The sequence below is a fragment of the Vombatus ursinus genome, unplaced genomic scaffold (genome assembly GCF_900497805.2).
Source record: "Vombatus ursinus unplaced genomic scaffold, bare-nosed wombat genome assembly UNPS02014832.1, whole genome shotgun sequence".
Classification (NCBI taxonomy): domain Eukaryota; kingdom Metazoa; phylum Chordata; class Mammalia; order Diprotodontia; family Vombatidae; genus Vombatus; species Vombatus ursinus.
This window is the reverse complement of record NW_020954610.1, coordinates 61,851,248-61,870,114: the sequence shown is the minus strand read 5'-3', so window position 1 is coordinate 61,870,114 and position 18,867 is coordinate 61,851,248. Positions and strand designations below refer to the sequence as shown.

Here is an 18,867-nt window from a genome sequence, read left to right as displayed (position 1 = left end):
AAGTACCGCCTCCCGGGCCGGCGCCGACCCGCACGTCGCGTCACGTTACGTGGCTACGTCACGCCGAGCCGAAGGGACGAGGAAGTGGAGGCGCGGGCCGGCCCAGGTAGCCCAAGGTTCGGAGGGGCCGCCACGGGTCATTGGGGCGGGGCCTTGGGCCAGCTGCGGTAAATCCGGGGAAGCTGCTGAGGCGGAAGACCAGGAGTGGGCCGGGGTGGGGACCGAGACCGCCCGGGGCGGGGAGGGGCCGGCCCGCCGCGCCCTGCTCGTCCTCTGCTTCGCCAACGTCTCCTGGGGGGCGATCAGGTGCCTTCGGTCCCGATGGCCTCAGCCTCGGAGCAGCGGCATCACGTTCCCCGGGTCCCCCCGGTGCTGGCCTCTCACCTCCCCACCCGACTCGGCTGGCAGCCTCCTCGCCTCTTTCCCAGACCCAAGATCTGCCGCCAGGCCGCCCTGTACGTCAATTGTCTGCCGAGTTGTTTGCATGTCGTCTTCTCCATTAGACCGAGCCCTTGAGAGCAGGGACTGGTTGTTGCCTTTCTTTGTAGCCCCAGCTCTTGGCACACGGGAGGTGCTTAAGTAAATGCTTGTTAACTGATTCCACCACCCCTCCCCACGCCCCTTGCCCTCCATGTTCAATGCTGACATTTGATCTCTGCCATTCCTATGTAGAGCTGCTCCCAGCGCTACCATGATTGAGTTGGTAGCAGAGCTGAGTCGGGGCCCCGTGTTTCTGGCTGGGGAGGCACTGGAGTGTGTGGTGACTGTCACAAACCCCTTATCTCCCACGGCGACCTCTGCTTCCAGGTACTCACTGTGAAATGGCAAGGCACAGGGCAGGGCTGTGGCATATGGCTGAGGGAGGGACCCCCTGTCCCTGTCTTTGGGATGGTCAGTTTCTATAACTATTCTTTCTCTCATTCTCCCCTCTTCATTAAGATGTTTATTTTGTGTATATCCCAAAAATATTTATATATATACATATTGCTTCTCACTTCATGGAATATAAACTCTTGAGGGTAGGGAAGTTTTCATTTTTGTCTTTGAATCCTGAGCACCAGCACTTTGTGCTATTCCTGGTATGTAGGTACTTAGCAAACGTTTGTTGATTGATTGGTTGACCTTCTTGATTGTTACACCCTAATCTTTGTGAGGAGTGGTATGCCTGACTCCCCTATCTCATGACCCTGTTTTCTAAGACCACTAAACATTTGCCTTCTGGAAGTTCTTTGAGGCCTGTGGTTTTCAGGAACAGTTGTTTATGTGACTTTAGGATAGAACTCAGGAGATCAGGGTTTCTTGGGACTGGAGTAGGGGTGCTGAGGGGAGGGGAATGGGCATCCACAAAGTTTGTGGGGATCAAGGACCTGCCTTCTGTAATACTTGTCCCTTCACCAACAGTGAAGCATTGGCCTGGGCCAGTGCCCAAATACATTGCCAGTTCCATGCCAGTGAGAGCCGTGTGGCACTGCCCCCCCCAGACTCCAGCCAGCCAGATGTCCAGCCTGAGAGCCAGACTGTGTTCTTGCCACACCGAGGTTAGGGACACGTATCTTTTGTTACTCAGGGCATGGAATCTGCCTTGACTAGATCCTTATTATCTGAGGACATTGGTATTGCTATGTGGGGGTTGGGTAGTATTGGTGGTGGTGTTGCTGTGTTGTCCCTGTCAGGGTTGGGAAGAGTAGCAGGAAGTGTTAGTGTCAGACTCTTTGTCCTTGTCATTTGGGGTGGTAACTGTCAGTCATATGGAGGTGAGATAACATGCCCTGTCATACAGTTGTGTGTATGACTGTGACTATAATATGGGAGGGGTCGCTGATGATCCTTGTTACACAGGATGAGAGTAAGATTACTGGATTGCATGCCCCTATCATAGCCAAAGGAAAGGATAGCCTAAGAATTGCATGGCACCCTAAGTACAGATGCTGTCATCACTACTTGGTATCCCCTCCCCACTCCTTTCATGGCTTCTTCTGTCCCTGACTTTGTATCTTTCAGTCTCATCCAGTTTTACTGGTCTCCTCTCTCCAGGTGAGCGGGGTCAATGCATCCTATCTACTCCTCCAAAGATTCTGTTCTGTGACTTGAGACTAGACCCTGGAGAGTCCAAATCCTGTGAGTAGGGTAGTTTCTTCTTTTTAATACCCTCTACATGCCTCCCTGTGGCCTGACAGGATTAGGCATACATTCTCTTATTCCTGACTTCTTCCTACCTAGATTCCTACAGTGAAGTGCTTCCTGTGGAAGGGCCACCATCTTTTCGGGGTCAGTCTGTCAAGTATGTCTACAAGCTGACCATTGGCTGCCAGCGGGTCAATTGCCCCATCACTTTGCTTAGGGTCCCACTGAGGGTGCTTGTGTTGACTGGTGAGTGGCAGGGTCATTGGAAAGAAGGGGAATGGTAGAGGAGACATTAGTCTTTGGGGTATGGAAGGAGGAGGACTTCAGGGAAGCTTCCCATTTCCACTAAAGGTGTTATAGGATGGTAAGGATTGGGGCCCTGGGGAATAAGTTGAGTCTCATGTTTCCATGATCTCTTCCCATCTTGGAGCTTTGTACGTTTCCAGATACTACCTGCTTACTATTCTGTTCCTTTATAGCTTCACTATTCGTTCTATCCTTCTGACACTGCCATCTGTTTTCTGTTTCTGTTCTGGAGATCCATGTCTCCCTAATCTGTTTCCAATCTCCCAGTACTTCTTAACCCCCAACCTTTGTTAACTCTTCGAATATACTCCATTCCATTCCATACTTTATTCCAAATTTTCTCCCCAGGCTTCCAGGATGCCCTGTTTCCCCAGGATGAGGCTGTGGCTCCATCCAGCCCATTCCTGGAAGAAGAAGAAGTAGGTAGAAAGGATTCACGACTAGCAGAATTGGCAGGAGAGTTCCTCATGGCTGCCACATCCCGCCGAAGTTTGTGTAAGGCTATTTCTCCCCACAAAGCCTCCCTACAGAGGTACCTCCATGTGTATACTCATAGATCAATTTGTGAGGAGGGCTGCCTTCTGCTTCAGCTTGTGTAAGGTTAACTTCCTTGGAAAAAAACTGCTTTCAGAGACACTCCTCTGTGTATACTCATAGACCAATTTGTGGGGAGGATTGCCCTCAAGTCATTCTAGGGCCCAGGAATTTCCCCACTTCCACCTCCCCAGCCCCCTGCCCCTCACCCATACCACCTGTCCTATTTGAGCCCTCTTCCTCCCAGTCTGTTGCCATTCTAATCCAATCCCTGCTGGATCCTTAGGAAGGGACCTTTGCTGGCATGGGAGTCCTGGCTCACAGATCTCCATTCCTCCTACCCCCAGATCTATACAATATCAGTGACGGTCGAGGGAAAGTTGGGACCTTTGGAATCTTCAAGTCCGTATACAGACTTGGAGAGGATGTAATAGGGACCCTGAACCTGGGGGAAGGGACTGTGGCCTGTTTGCAGGTGAGGGGGAAAGAATACCATGGGGGGAATGGGGGATGGGGTTGCAACTTGGAGTTGACCTGTTTATATGGATGGGAAGCTGGGAAGGGATCTATGAAGGAAGCTTTTTTGGGGGTGGTGAGATAGCATATCCAAGGTGGTGGTGGGGATGACCTACAGTAGAGTGATATAAATAAAGACTGTGTATGGGTAAAGAAGGCTATAAGTTGGGGCATCCTATCCATGCAGTGGCCACTAATTTCCACTCGTGAATGCCTTTCCCTGCCATCAGTTTTCAGTGAGTCTACAGACAGAAGAGACTGTCCAGCCTGAGTACCAGCGGCACCGGGGGGCAAGTGGGGCTCCATCAGTGTCCCATGTGACTCATGCCCGACACCAGGAATCCTGTCTACACACAACCAGAACTAGCTTCTCTCTTCCCATTCCTCTAAGCTCTACCCCAGGCTTCTGCACGGCCATTGGTGAGGCTCTACACTGATATAAGCCTCACTCCAGTGCAGCTCCCAACTATTGTGGGGTGAGACTACACTTTGTGCGTGGGTGGGCACGACTGACCATTCCAAATGCACTAACTCCCCTCTTCCCCCACCGTTTAGATCCTATGATTTGCTGAACCACCTCATCCTACCCCCAAACACTAGCAAATGCTCTTGCGTCTGTGATAATGTTGACTCCTGCTTCCCAACACACTCACTCCAAGCCACCTGATACTGGCTGGCCCCACACACAACTTTAGGCTGTTAGCTGCTTGCCATCTACTGCTTGATCTGGTCTGAGTATCTTTAGTCTAAACATTTGTAGAGGTATCTATGACCCCCCCCCCCGCCGTAGGTGTCCAATTCTGATAACCATTCCCTTTTCCCCATATTTCTTATCTCTTTCTCATTACTGCCCCTTTTTTTTTGTCTTTCCCCTCATCTTGCTGCCTTCTCCCTTTCATTCTGACCCTTCACCCCATCTTTTCTCTTCCAGTGTCCTTGAAGTGGCGGCTACACTTTGAATTTGTGACATCTCGGGAACCTGGCTTGGCACTGCTCCCTTCCATGGAGCAGCCTGAGCCTGTGGTTTGGACAGGACCTGAACAAGTGCCGGTGGACACCTTCAGCTGGGACCTCCCCATCAAGGTGCTGCCTACCAGCCCCACGCTGGTCTCCTACGCTGCTCCAGGCCCCAGTGCCAGCACTGTCACCATCTGATCTGGCTCCTGTTACCCACTGTGGCACGGCTGTGTTTGGACACAGCATGAAAGTCAAGACTCCTACATGGCCCTTTCTGGGGTTGTGTGAGTCTGAGAAGGGACTCAATGGCAGGCATTTGGCTGTCCATTAACTTATTTATTTAGAATAAATTCACAGCTGCTAGTGGTTTCCCTAGAGGTGGCAGCAGCCGCAGTGGGCAGGCAGGCAGTGAAGTGGATGGTCAGTGGAACCTAACTGGGACGTGGTCCTGGGGCCCCGGAGTCGGGGGTGTTGGCTGAGCCCCATTCAAGGTCGGGGGGGCCTCCCCTGCAGGGCAGGTGAGGCTCAGCTTTTTGCACCAGGGAGATGTGGCAGGTGCCTTCCTCCCGTCGTACCTCACACCCAGCTGGGAAGTCGATGGGATGCTGGGACCTAGGTGGACATCATAGGGAAGGAAAGTGCACACTGAGGTGCTGCCTTTTCCCACCAGCTCTGCCTCTAGTTAAACCACTGTATTCCAGGAGCCCTTGTTTTAAAGCAAGAATAGGACTTGACTTCCACCCTGAACATTCTCCTATTCTGTACTTACCCCCTCTTCCCATCCCAATACAACACATTCTTCCTTTTCTCCATGCCTTAATCCCTTTTGTCACATCTCATTAATTCTATGTCATCTTTAGTCATTTCCCTCCTCCCAGTCCCTCTCCCATTTCCAGGCAGGCACATCATAGTAACCCCAAATCACTTACGTATCGCAGCAGCCCACACCAACGGGGTGTAGGCAGGTGCAGTGGAAACAGTCGCTTCGGAGCCAGGATTCACCCAGGGTAAAATATTTCCCCTCATAATGACAGGGAGCTGAGGAGGAATGAGAAAGGTTAGCAGGGATTACATGCCTTACGAGGAGAGCTTTGGCCTGGAGTGGCAGGAGAATTACAATACTAATTTTTTTTGGGGGGGGCAGGAGAGGAGTGGGAAAGAAGGGAAAAGGGATCATCCTTCCATAAATAAGAAGGAAATATACTTGTGGTAAGGATTGGGCTCGGATCATCTCCCCTCAGGCCCCCAGTTTCCTGTTTGCCTGCTCTCCCCTCTTCTGTCCTTTTTACCTTGAGCTTGGAAGTAGCATTTGCTGTGAGCTCCTTGCAGTTGCAAGAGGAGTGAAATCACCAAGCAGATGGTTCCCCAGCTTCTTGGGGTCCCCCTGCTCCTCCCAACCCACTGCCTCAGTGCCATTCCTGCAGGGTTAACTTTTACAGACCCTGCTTTCCTCTCACTCAGAACCTCTTGTCTTGTCTCCTTTACTTCTCTATCTCCCCTCTTAGTCTGTCTCCCCTGGGCTCTTGTCTCACACCATTCTATGCCCTCTGCTCTTGCAGGCATGGGGTTGTTTATAAAGTGAGGACCCTGGCCCCCTGCTGAGGAGAGCTGGAAAAGCTGTAACTTGGTGTTTCCTGGGGTGAGGGCATGAAAACAAGAGGTCCAGCTTTAACAAGCTGTGAGAGCTGATTCATGTCCCAGCACAGCTTGGGAGGGGTGGGGGTTGGTGGACATGGGGCACTGGACTGGGCACTTCCCCAGTAAAGAGAAGTGGGAGGGGTGGTAGACTGCTAGGTGGTCCCCAGATCTTTTCCCTGACCTAGAGAGGAGAGAGCATTTTTTCCTCTTTCCTTTTCCCTCCTTCCCCCAAAGTGGGAGGGTGTAGGGTATTGGGATTCCTGCCTGGACCGGAGGGAGGCATTTCCTGGGGACGGTTAGTTCTGTGTAGAAGCCAAACCAAGGAGCTGCAGTGGGGCGTGACGGCCAGAGGCTCCAGGAAAGGGAACTAACATTGCTGTTACCACCTGGAGTGAAGAGAGTTCCCCCCACATCTGAGAGTACTCCAGAGATGAGGCTACCACCCTCAGGTGGAGTTGTGGACCTTTTTACAGAGCCCTCTCTCTTCCCTTTCCCCCTTTATGAGGCTCCCCCTCCCCTAAATCTGTTAGAGTTAGAGACTTTCCCTTCACAGGTGGAATCTTCATACACAGTTGTCCTGAGATGAGTTTGAGGTTTTCCCTCTGAGGTAGGGAATATCTCTAACATCCTAGAGATGGGTTTCTCCTATCCAGATGTTCCGAAGATGCCACTCCCCATCCACATAAGCTAGCCTCCCTTCCAAGCTTCCCGGTGGGAATTGCACTAAGCTAATATGGACAAATGTACTTGGTTGAGCATGGACAGAACAGGTCCTCTTCATACCTTCTAGGCTGGGCTAGAAATGGAAGGTCTTGGGAAGAAGAGAAGCAAAGCCTAGAGATGTCCTTTGTCCTGGTGTTTTGAATGTGCCTTATTAAACCTCTCAGAAGCTGCCTGCTCAAGGTACAAGAGACTAGTCACCAAAAGCCTTGTATGTTAGACCATATGTAATGAGCACTGCTTATATGGGAGATATATTGTTCCTACCATTAGTACAGAAGGTGCTACTGCTCCCCTTTTCATTTCCCTGGGTGAAGCTGTCTTTTGACAGGCTCTGCCCTCCTGTGCTTCATATTACTTGTTCCCTCTATCTCATGTCCCTACTCTATCTGTCCCATTCTTCATCTGTGTGCCATCACAGGATTCCTTAAGGTGGGTAGCTGAGGCACTATTGTGTAAGGGAAAGAGCACTGAATTTGGAGGCAGAAGATCTGACTTTGAATCCCAGCTTTGTTTCTGTCTGATTGTAGGACTCTCTGGACCTCGGTTCCCTTAAAAGATGGTGGGAGGAGGGCAGGTGGTTCTGTAAGGTCCCAGCATTGACATGATCCTTCCACTACCATTAAATTTATATTCTGGAGCTGGTTGGCTCTGGTCTCTATTTCCCTCTTGACTCTTAAAGGAAAGGTTGGTGTAGACAGAATATCTCCCTACTCTATGTAAGTAGCCTTTCTGCTTCCAACCCCAAACTTCAAGGCTGAGTGAGGAGCACTTTTCTCTGCTCCTTTTCTCTGGATTCTGATTTGAACTCTTTTTGATTCACTTTTTTCTTCTGAGTAGTCCTGGGGCAAGTGTCTCATTGACTCCTAAATTCCTGTTCCCCCACCCCCATGTGGCATCCATTCTTTTCAAATGCCACTGCCAAAATTGGAGGGCACTTCACTCATCTCTGATCTCTAAAAACGTGGTTAAAACTTCCATAAATATCCAATTGCCCCTTCTCTCCTGTTCCCCTCCAACAAATCCTCTGGCTCTCTTTGTCCTAAGTCCTTGTCCCTACTTACTGAATTTTGGGAGTGAATTTTAAGGAACCCTTGCACCTCTACCAAACTTCTGATTAGAAAGTCTCTTTTTCTGCAGCCTCTCCCCACATTCCCAGTGATCTCCAGGAAAGAGGGTTCCCTGCATTTGGGTCCTTACCCGTCCCTGAATAAGTACCGACGAAAGTAAAAAAAAATCACCTCCTGAATTGGGTCGAGTAGATCCTGGGTACCAACCTGCAAGGGTCTTCTTGTGGCAGTTTGTCTCGAATGCAGTGAGTGAATCTAGCCTATGGGCACCAGCAATCTCGTCGACCACTACCTGGGACTGGTAGTCTTTGAGGTCTGTGGAGCTTGGAGACTGGCTAGTTGCCCACCCCCCACCCACCCCGAAGCTGGTGACTTGCAATCTGTGGGGAAGTAGGGAGAGCCTTGGAGTAGAGATTTGTTTAGGAGGTACCTGGAGGTCTGGGTTTTTGCTGGCCTATTGAAGCAGACGTTAACTGATAGACCTTGGCTCCAGGTGGGGTGGGATCGACTGTTTTGTTGGTATGTGGGGGGCGGGAGCAGGGATTGTAGGTGGTTGTTATTGCCACAGGCTTGGGCATCTGCATTCTAAGGGAGGTTTGGCAGTCGACCCTAATTGGAGTCGTGGTGATGGGGGTCTTCTAACAGGCCTTGCGGGTGTGTTGTGTTCCAGGTTGTAGCTTGGGATGGGGAGGTAGAGTTTGGGGCTGGCTATGCATGTGCATAGCGAGGGAGGGGCAGTGTGGTATCTTTGGTGAATATAGTTGGGGGGGTGGCGGAACGATGGCTACGAGAACTGCACTGTGTACCCGAAAAGCGTTGGTCGGGGTAGGGACTGTGGGCGTGCGCTACGGGCCTGGACTCGGCGGCGGGGTGTTGGCGCGCGCGCCTGTATTCGTGGTGCGGCAGGGAGAGCTGGGGCTGTGAGCTGGCCGTTGGCGCACGCGGTGGTTGTCCTCGGTCCTGGGGGGTGGGGGTGAGCTGGCGGTTGGCGCGCGCCGGCCCCGAGGGGACAAGGAAAACATCCGCCGGAGGCCGGGCCGGGCCGGGCGGTGCTCCAGGAATCCAGGGCAGGTGCGTGGCTGCTGAGGAAGTGAGCACATTCCGGTCCCCCGGCCTGCAGGCAGGTCGGCCGGCCCTCTGAGTGAGTCACCCCCGGACCCCCGGCCTGCTGCACGGCGGGTCAGCCAGATAGGCGGGGAGCCCAGCGGAGGGAGCGGGGATGTAGAGACGGGGCTGGCGAGGGAGGCCGCGGGAAGATTGGGGCGCCCAAGATTCCCGTGCGGACCCACCAGTGCATTTAAAATTAACTTCTGTGCTCCACACATACCGTTTTAGAAATTAATTAGGTGTTTTTCAAATGCATTCTTTATGCTGAGGGCTGTGGACACCGAGGGGACCCCAAAGGGGGTGCCAGACAGGCGGCTTTTGTATTTGCACAGTACTTGCTAGTCAGCAGAGCTTTGTTTGAAATCTCTGGAGATCTACACTTTGACTGGGCGGGGTGGGGTAAGCAGGTGCTATTACTCCGTAATAGAGGTGAGTAAGCCGAGGCACGCGGCAGAGCTAGTGTGAATGGCCCTAGGGCAGAACCCGTTGTCCTAGTTTCTAGCCTGTACCCTTTTAATTTTTTAAAACTCTATTGCCTACCACCTCTCCTCCCCACCCCCTTCCATCACTGCCCTCAAGGAGCTTATGATGTCACTGGGTTGACAGTCAGCTAGCATTTATTAAATAACTACCACAAGATAATAAATAGGTAGTCCCTGACCCGCGTATACCCAGTCTGTGAATGTGCCTTACATGCTTGTGAATGCCCACTTGGGAATGGCTGGCCAAGGAGCTGTAGTAATGCCCAGCCTTCTCAGCTACCTCTACTTGAGCATCTTCCTCCAGTCTCTCCATCTTGTGTTTCATTTCAAATCCAAGGTTCAGTGTAGGGTCGTGGGTGGCAAGCTCTGGTTATTTAGTTTTTTTTTTTTCTTTGTGGAATGCAAAGATCTCTCCTCCCCAGTTTTCCTTTTTGCAAACACTAAAGCAAAAACCTATTAAAATACCTCAGGAAGGTGGTATATTTGCTTGGGAATAGGTAATGGAAAAGCTGTGTGGTGCCTTCTAGGGGACTTTTTTTTTTCCAGGAGATCTTTGAGAACTTAAGAGCACGGATTGCCTTTTGCTGCTTTTTATTTCTAGCTCAGGCAACAGGTGGCTCAGTGATATGGGCTTACAGTCAGAAAGACCTGAATTCAAATTCGGCTTCGTACACTTATTAACTATGTGACTCTGGGCAAGTCACTTAACCTCTTTGCCTTAATCCACTGGAGAAGGAAATGGCAAACCATTTCAGTGTCCTTGCCAAGAAAAACCCCATGGGTAGTATTGGCATTATGGTCCATGGGAATATGAAGAGTTATGGACTGGACTGAACAACAACGTCCCTAGCACAGTGCTTGACACTTAATAGGTGATTAATAAATGCTTATTGACTGAGCTGAGAAATTCTGGTTGGAAGCAGGCCAGATGTTTTCTCTTTGGGGCTCTTAGAAAAAAAGAAAAGGTTGTAACAGTTCCTGGCTCAGATCAAGAAGTATTTCTGAGGATTTACACCAGCTCTAGGCCATATTCCTCAGAAACCTGGCCTGACTCTTCTTCCTTCTGGAAATCCTGTCCTAGACTACCACTGAAGGTGTGAATCTGGGGAGAGAAGGCAGTACCAATCCCAAGAGAAGGGGAAATGTGTTTTTATTTATTTTTTATTTTTCTTTTTTATGGTAATTTTTATTTTTTTTTTTTTGTTTTCAACATTTACTTCCACAAGATTTTGAGTTCCAAAATTTCACCCCATCTTGCCCCTCCCCCCATCCCAAGATGGCATGCATTCTAAATACCCCTTCTCCTAGTCTGCCTTCCCTTCTATCTCTCCCCGTCTTCTCTTATCCCCTTCCCCTTCAATTTTCCTGTAGGGCAGGATGGATTTCTGTACCCCATTTCCTGTATTTCTTATTTCCCAGTTGCATGTGAAAACATTTTTTTTAAACGTGTTTTTAAAACTTTGGGTTCCAAATTTTCTCCCTTCCTCCCTCTCCACCCACCCTCACTGATAAGGCAAGCAACTAAATATAGGTTATATATATGCAGTTATGCAAAACACTTCCATAGTAGACATGTTGTGAAAAACTAACTCTATATCCCTTAATCCTATCCCGCCCCCCCCCATTTATTCTATTCTTTCTTTTGACCCTGTCCCTCCTAAGAAGTGTTTGGTTCTGATTACTCCCTTTCCCAATCTGCCCTCCTCTCTATCATTCCCCTACTCTCTTGTCCCCGTCCCCCCCTGTTTTCCTATAGGGTAAGACAGATTTCCACACCCAATTGAGTGTGTATGTTATTCCCTCCTTAAGTCAAATCTTATGAGAATAAGATTCACTCATTCCCTCTCACCTTCCCCATTTCCCCTCCACTGTAAGAGCCTTTTCTTTTCTCGTTTTTTTTTTTTGTGGGGTAATTTACCCCCTTCTACCTCTCCCTTTCTCCTTCTCCTAGTATATTCCTCTCTCACCCCTTAATTTTATTCTCCAGATATGACCCCTTCATTTTCAACTCACCCTGTGCCCTCTATCTATCTATCTATATCTATATATACGTACATATAATTTTTTCCCCTCCAACTACCCCAATACTGACAAAGGTCTCATGAGTTACAAATATCATCTTTCCATGCAGGAATGTAAAAAGTTCAACCTTAATAAGTCTCTTCTGATTTTCTCTTTCCTGTTTACCTCTTCATGGTCCACTCGAGTCTTGTATTTGAAAATCAAATTTTCTATTCAACTCTGGTCTTTTCATCAAGAATGCCTGAAAGTCCTCTATTTCACTGAATGACCATTTTTAGCCCTGCAGGATTATATTAAGTTTTGCTGGGTAGGTGATTCTTGGTTGTAATCCTCTCCTTTGCTCTCCAGAATATTATATTCCATGCCCTGCAGTACCTTAATGTAGAAGCAGCTAAATCTTGTGTTATCCTGATTGTGTTTCCACAATACTTGGATTGTTTCTTTCTGGCTGCTTGTAATATTTTCTTCTTGACCTGGGAACTCTGGAATTTGGCTACAATATTCCTAGGAGTTTTCCTTTGGGGATCTCTTTCAGGAGGGGATTGGTGGATTCTTTCAGTTTCTATTTTGCCCTCTGGTTCTAAAATATCAGGACAGTTTTCCTTGATAAGTTCTTGAAAGATGATGTCTAGGCTCTTTTTTTGATCATGGCTTTCAGATAGTCCAATAATTTTTAAATTCTCTCTCCTGGATCTATTTTCCAGGTCAGTTGTTTTTCCAATGAGATATTTCACATTGTTTTCTAATTTTTCATTCTTTTGGATTTGTTTTGCAGTGTCTTGATTTCTCATAAAGTCCCTAGCTTCCAATTGCTCTATTCTAATTTTTAAGGAAGTATTTTCTTCAGTAATCTTTTGGACTTCCTTTTCCATTTTGCCAATTTTGCTGTTTAGGGCATTCTTCTCCTCATTGGCTTTTTGGACCTCTTTTGCCATTTGGGTTAGGCTATTTTTTAAGGTGTTATTTTCTTCAGTATTTTTTTGGGTCTCCTTTAGCAAGCTGTTGACTTGTTTTTCATGATTTTCTTGCATCACTCTCAGTTTTTCCTCTACTTTTCTTACTTGCATCTCAAAATCCCTTTTGACCTCTTCCAAGGCCTGGGACTGATTCATATTTTTCTTGGAGGCTTTGGATGTAGGAGCTTTGGCTTTGTTGTCTTCTTCTGGTTGTATGTTTTGATCTTCTTTGTCACCAAAATAAGATAATATAGTCTGACTCTTTTTGCACTGCTTACTCGTGATCCTGGCCAATTACTTGAGTTTTAAACTCTTTGTTAAGGTAAAAGTCTGCTTCCAATGTGAAGAGTGTACTGTCCCAAGCTTCGGAGGTTTGTACAGCTATTTTCAGAGGTACTTCTAGGGACCTGTAAATTTTCAGTTCTTCCAAGGTGGTATGATAAGGGTCGAGGTGTTTCATCTCCACAGCCACAACAAGCTCCACCACTCCAGCGCTCCTCCTTGCCCCAGGACTGCCCCTCAGAACTGTGACCCAGATCCAAGCACAGGTAAAGCAAGAGATTCCTGCCTCAGCACTGGCAAAGAGATTCTTGCAATCCCCCTCTGATCAGCCACTCAATTCCCCCTCAGTCTGTGGGCTGGAAGCTCAGGAAAAAGCGGCAGCCCTGGGCCGCGCTCGAGACTTGCCGCTGAGACCTGGCTTCTCTCTCACCGCAGTCACAGACTTTTCCCACTGACCTTCTAAGTTGTATTTCGCATTCAGGGGTTGAGAAGTCTGGAAACTGCCTCAGCTGCCCGAGATTCAGTCCTTTGAGGCCTGCTTCAGGTTCTCTGCAGCCTGCGCACCCTCACCGAACTGTGCTCCTCTCCCTGCCCGGCGCGATATACCTTTCTGATCAACCATCCAGGCTGTCTTGGGCTAGAAATTTGTTTCAGTCTGTCTTTTTGTGGGTTCTGCTGCTTTCGAATTTGTTTAGAGCCATTTTTTTAGGTATTTAGAGGGCTTTGGGAGAGAGCTCAAGACAGTCACTGCTTTCCCTCCGCCATCTTGGCTCCCCCCCCCCCGAAATGTGTTTTTAGCATCCCACAGTGAAGCTCTCTGGAGGTAGATAGCATTTTTCATCATGACTCCTTTGGAATTGTCTTGGATCATTGCATTGCAGAGAATAACTAAGTCAATCATAGTTGATCATTCGATATTGCTGTTACTGTATACAGTGTTCTGGTTCTGCTTACTTCACTTTGCAAATCAGTTCATGTAAGTTCTTCCAGGTTTTTCTGAAATCATTGTTTGTCATTTCTTATAGCACAGCAGTATTCCATTACAATCATATACCACAACTTGTTCAGCCCTTAGTTTCCATTACCTTGCTACCACAGAGCTGCTATAGATATTTTTGTACAAATAGGTCGTTTTTCCTTTTTAATGATCTCTTTGGGATATAGACCTCATAGTGGTACTGCTGGATCAAAGGGTATGTACTTTTATAGTCCTTTGGGCATAGTTCCAAGTTGTTCTCCAGAATGGTTGGATCAATTCACAAAACCAACAGCACATCAGTGTCGCAATTTCCCCACATCCCCTCCAACATTTGTCATGTTCCTTTTCTGTCATATTTTCTGATGGGTGTGAGGTGGTACCTCAGAGTTGTTTTAATGTGCATTTCTCTAATAGTGATTGAGATCATTTTTATATGACTATAGCTAGCATTTATTTCTTTCTCTGAAAACTACCTCTTCATATCCTTTGATTATTTATCATTTAGGGAATAACTTGTGTTTTTATAAATTTGACTTGTAAATTTGACTCAGTTCTCTCTATTTTTGAGAAATGAGGCCTTTATCAGAGATACTTGTAAAGATTTCCCCCACCTTTCTGCTTTCCTTCTAATCTTGATTGCACTAGTTTTAAATTTAATATAATCAAAATGATCTGTTTTAGATCCCATTTTAGATCTCTGTCTCTTGTTTTACATTCTTCCTTTCTGCATAGATTTGACAGGTAAACTATTCCATGCTCTTCTAATTTGCTTATTATGATGTGACCATTTATGTATAAAACATGTACCCATTTTGACTTTATCTTGGTACATGATGTAAGATGTTGGTCTATACCTAGTTTCTGTCATACTGGACATGAAAACATACATGTTTTCCAGTTTTCCCAGCATTTTTTGTCAAATAGTGAGTTCTTGTCCCCAAAACTGGGGCTCTGGGTTTATCAAACACTAGGTTACTATGGTCCTTTGCTGCTGTGTCTTGTGTACCTAATCTATCCCACTGATCCATCACTCTATTTCTTAGCCACTACTAGATTGTTTTGGTGATGGCCACTTCATAATACACTTTGAGATCTGGTACAGCTAAGCCATCTTCCTTTATATTTTTTTTCATTGATTTCCTTGATATTCTTGACTTTTTGTTCTTCATATGAATTTTGTTATTGTTTTTGTAGCTCTGTAAAAATAACTTTTTGGTAGTTTGGTATGGCACTGAATAAATAAATTAATTTAGGTAGAATTGTCATTTTTATTATATTGGCTTGGCCTACCCCTGAGCAATTGATATTTTCCCAGTTGTTTAGATCTGACTTTATCTGTGTGAAAAGTGTTTTATAATTGTGTTCCTATAGTTCCTGGGTTTGTCTGGGCAGATAGACTCCTAAGTATTTTATATTGTTTATATTCATTTTAAATGGAATTTCTCTTTCTTTCTCTTGCCATAAACAGCTATTTTTAATTCACTTATTTGGTATAACCCATTTGTCAGTTTGGGACTGCTTGCATCTATATGAGATAATAGATATGATAAGAAATGTTTTATGATTTCAAGGCTCTCAAAGATATAAAGGTGGGCTGGAGTATATGATTATGGCAGTATAGGTGATATGGGAGCTGAGCTGGGCCTTGAAGGATGGATTGAATTTAGATACTGTTGGGGTTGGGCATTTCAGGTGGAAGGAGCCACTCTTATCAACGTGTAGGGTGGCAAGCCTATAAAGAGGCTATTGTGGTGACTGACTAATTTGGAAGGGGTTATGTATTGAGGAATAATAGTTGTTAAGCTTGGGTTGGGGGCAGCTAGGTGGTGCAGTGGATAGAGACCTGGAGTCAGGAAGATCAGAGTTCAAATTTGGCCTTAGACATTTCCTAGCTGTGTGACTCTGGATAAGTCACTTAACTCTGTTTGTCTCAGTTTCCTCATCTGTAAAATGAGCCGGAGAAGGAAATGGTAAATCATTCCTATATCTCTGCCAAGAAAACCCTAAATGAGGTCATAAAGAGTCAGACGCCACTTAAACGACTAAATAAGTTTGGATTAACAGAGGTAGTGTTGAGTTAGGGAAAGCTTTCATTATCAAGATAAGAAATTATGACATGATCTCTTTTACAGTGAGTAGCCATTGTAGGTCTTTGAGCAAACCAGTATCATAATGATACATAGTTATTGTTTAGAGATAAGTTAGCCCTGCTTGTCAACTATTGTTTTCAATGACTTTTTTTCATTTTTGTTTTTGTATCCCTAGTGCTTGATACATAGTAGATATTCAGTAAGTGTTGTTGAATTGTCGTTTTTGAATGAGTTGGTTAGGCATATATCTATATTCCAGTGAATCTGTTAATTTAGTAGTTTTGATTTAACTTGATTTGCATATTGTATATTTGTTGTTGTTGTTAACTAGTGTCTGACTCTTTGGAGCACATTTGGGGTTTTCTTGGCAGAGATACTGGAGTGGTTTGCCATTTTGTTCTCTAACTCATTTTACAGATAAGCAAACTGAGGTAAGCAGGATGAAATGACTTGCCCAGGGTCACACAGTTAGTAAGTGTCTGAGGCCAGATTTGAACTCAGGAAGATAAGTTTTCCTAACTCCAGACCTGGCACTCTATCCACTCTACTGCCTAATTGCCCATATGTTGTACATTTGACAAATTATAAACATGACTTTGTTAAATATTAAAAGTCAATTGTATTCTGTTTTAAGAATTAATTGAAAACAAAAAAAATGCTTTCCAGCTAATTGGACCAACAAACATAGGGACTAACTGGCACTGCTTTCCTTTATAAAAAAATTTTCTTTGATTTAATATTATTTTCTCTTACTGATTTAACTCTTGTGTATGTTCTTGGTATCTCATTTTAAACTATCTGAATAGGACCTTAGCACTTTTTATTTTCTTATTCTCTGGTGTGCTTCCTTTAATTTATTTTGTGATTCTTCTGATTTCTTTTGATGTGATAAGTTATCATAGGATTTAGAACTAGAAGGGATTCCTATAGTTTCCTTCTACTAGTCTCTTGTCATCATCACTTTTAACTTAACTTGTATCTGTAGATTCCTGAGCCAAAAGAGTTTTCACAGTTGTTTTTTTTTTTTTTTCGTGCTCCATATGGAAACATGGCACAAGTTTCTTGGAAGTAATTCAGAGTATTGCCACTAATTATAAAATAATTCCATTTTAAATTTCTTTTAAAGCTTTTGGAAAACATCCAGGGCTTCCATGTATCGTGCAGTGACAATGACTTCTTGGCAATTTTGAGACCTTTTTTTCCCCTGATAAAACATTTAAAAAACCTCAAAATTCAATGAAAAATTCATTCAGAACAATAGATGAAGCATCAAGATATAGAATAAACCTAATTTTCTATATATTACTTATGAGGATCAGTAGGTAAAATAGAAATTTTATTTAAAAATGTGAAATGCATAAATACGTATGGGACTTAACATACCAATAGACACTCCAGAATTACGTAAAGTAAGACTTAGAGTGATTCATTGTTCTTGGTTGGGCTATGCCAATAATAAAAATACGAATACTACCTAAGTTAATTTGTGAATTTATTGCCATCTTAATTAAACTACTAAGGGAATTGATTACTTTGCAGAACCAGACAAAATAAGCGTGAACATTTGTTTTGGGGAATAAAATGTCTAGAGTTTTAAGGAAAATAATGGGGGTAAAATAAAATGAAAAATTGCTGCTTTAAGAGTGTTGTATAGCAGATAGAAGACTAGCCTTGGAGTTAGGATGTGTTGAGTTCAAGTCCTTCCTGCTGTGTGACTTGGACAAGTCATTCCCCCTCTCAGTGTCTTTGGTAATGTATAAGACTGTAAAGTGTAGAACAATAATTGCTGATCTTCTGTTGAAATCACAGGTCCATAGGTCCAGACCCGGTCCCTCAAAAAGAAAAATTTAATTTTGTATAACTTGAATAATCTTGAATAATGTTATTCTCTATTAACACTGACACATGGACTATTAGCTCTCTGCTTCAAAAAAATCAGCAAAATCTATTTTAGACAATAAGTACCATGATGACTAATTCCTGTGATAATTCTAAAATGCTTATTTTCCACTTAGATTTTGTTCCATTTTGATGTTAATAATGTATTTTAAAGCTCAGGTTGTAATTATTGCTTTTTGCTCACTAAATCTTACAACAGCTTTTGGCAAAAAACAAGAACATTCTGACCAGTTTACATTTAATTCCAGTACTCTCTTTTATTCTGGACCTGTTATTTTTCTGTCTTGCTGTTTCAGTCAGCCTAAGCCTATATGAGTAACTGTGTCTCATTCCCTTTATCCTTTGCCTTCATTCCTGTTCTGCTCTGTTGGGCACCTTTAGAGGAAAACTTCACACTGACTTCCTCTACTATAAATTCTTTCTTTCCTCAGTTCTACTCTTTTCCTTGCCAACAAGCACCACTCCTCCTCCTTTGTTGATTCTCTAGCCCACAACTGTTTCTGGCTCATCTCTACCTTTTAACTCTTTTAAACTCTTCTTCATCCTAATTCTTAGTTCACAACCACGTTAAAAATTTAATGTTCTTTAATATTAGGCTTTTCTATTTTCATAACCTACTTTAATCAACTCCACTTCTGCTATATGACATCCATTCCTCATCTTTCCCTATCTGAAACAACTTTATGTGCAGTTTTATAAACCCTTGAATTATAGCTCCCCATAACTTCAAGTTCTTAGTCTTTTCCACTTTCTTTCCTTTGTGAGGTAGAGTTTTTATACTGCAAAGATCACTGACCTTGGAGCTAGAAAACCTGAATTGTACTTGTAGTTCTACCATTAATGAACTTCCTAACCTCAGGCAACTCACTTCTCACTTGGGTGACAGTTTCTATCTGTAAATTAATGGGTTGAACTAAGATGAAATGTCTTTAAGATTCTTTCCAGCTCCAGAATTTTATGAGTTAGATTCTATGAGATTAATTTTTCTTACTTCTGGTACATACCTCTCTTTAAGGATGCTAAAGTCTTCTAACATGTAATGCCTTTATTTTTTTTCTTACTGCTCATTCACTTTTTAACCCTTTGCAATCTTGTTTCCACTCCATTTCTCATCCAAAAATGCTTTTCTGAAAGTGACTAATTGCCAAATTGAGGGACCTTTTCTCACAATCCTCTACAATCTCT

The 18,867-nt window shown here is 44.9% G+C and overlaps 2 protein-coding genes across 6 annotated transcripts; one reads left to right on the top strand and one right to left on the bottom strand.

Annotated features, from left to right (window-relative positions):
• Positions 1–62: 62 nt before the first annotated feature.
• RGP1 (RGP1 homolog, RAB6A GEF complex partner 1) lies at positions 63–5,257 on the top strand. Of its 5 annotated transcripts, none has more exons than XM_027839513.1 (9): positions 63–116; positions 673–807; positions 1,402–1,538; positions 2,035–2,118; positions 2,221–2,370; positions 2,779–2,925; positions 3,312–3,439; positions 3,711–3,900; positions 4,412–5,257. In XM_027839513.1, exons 2-9 carry the CDS (start codon positions 692–694, stop codon positions 4,633–4,635), a joined length of 1,176 nt encoding a protein of 391 aa, XP_027695314.1. In that variant the 5' UTR covers positions 63–116; positions 673–691; the 3' UTR covers positions 4,636–5,257. The 5 variants fall into 5 exon arrangements, with proteins under 5 accessions (XP_027695314.1, XP_027695315.1, XP_027695317.1 ...); XM_027839514.1 differs by having other exon boundaries at positions 64–106; XM_027839516.1 differs by lacking the exon at positions 63–116 and adding an exon at positions 314–455 and having other exon boundaries at positions 3,711–3,956; positions 4,412–4,499.
• On the bottom strand, positions 4,860–8,286 carry MSMP (microseminoprotein, prostate associated). The gene is given in 4 exon segments (XM_027839517.1): positions 4,860–5,049; positions 5,367–5,475; positions 5,727–6,104; positions 6,107–8,286. Coding segments are annotated over 4 exon segments (693 nt in total). The 5' UTR covers positions 6,132–8,286; the 3' UTR covers positions 4,860–4,868.
• Positions 8,287–18,867: the final 10,581 nt, after the last annotated feature.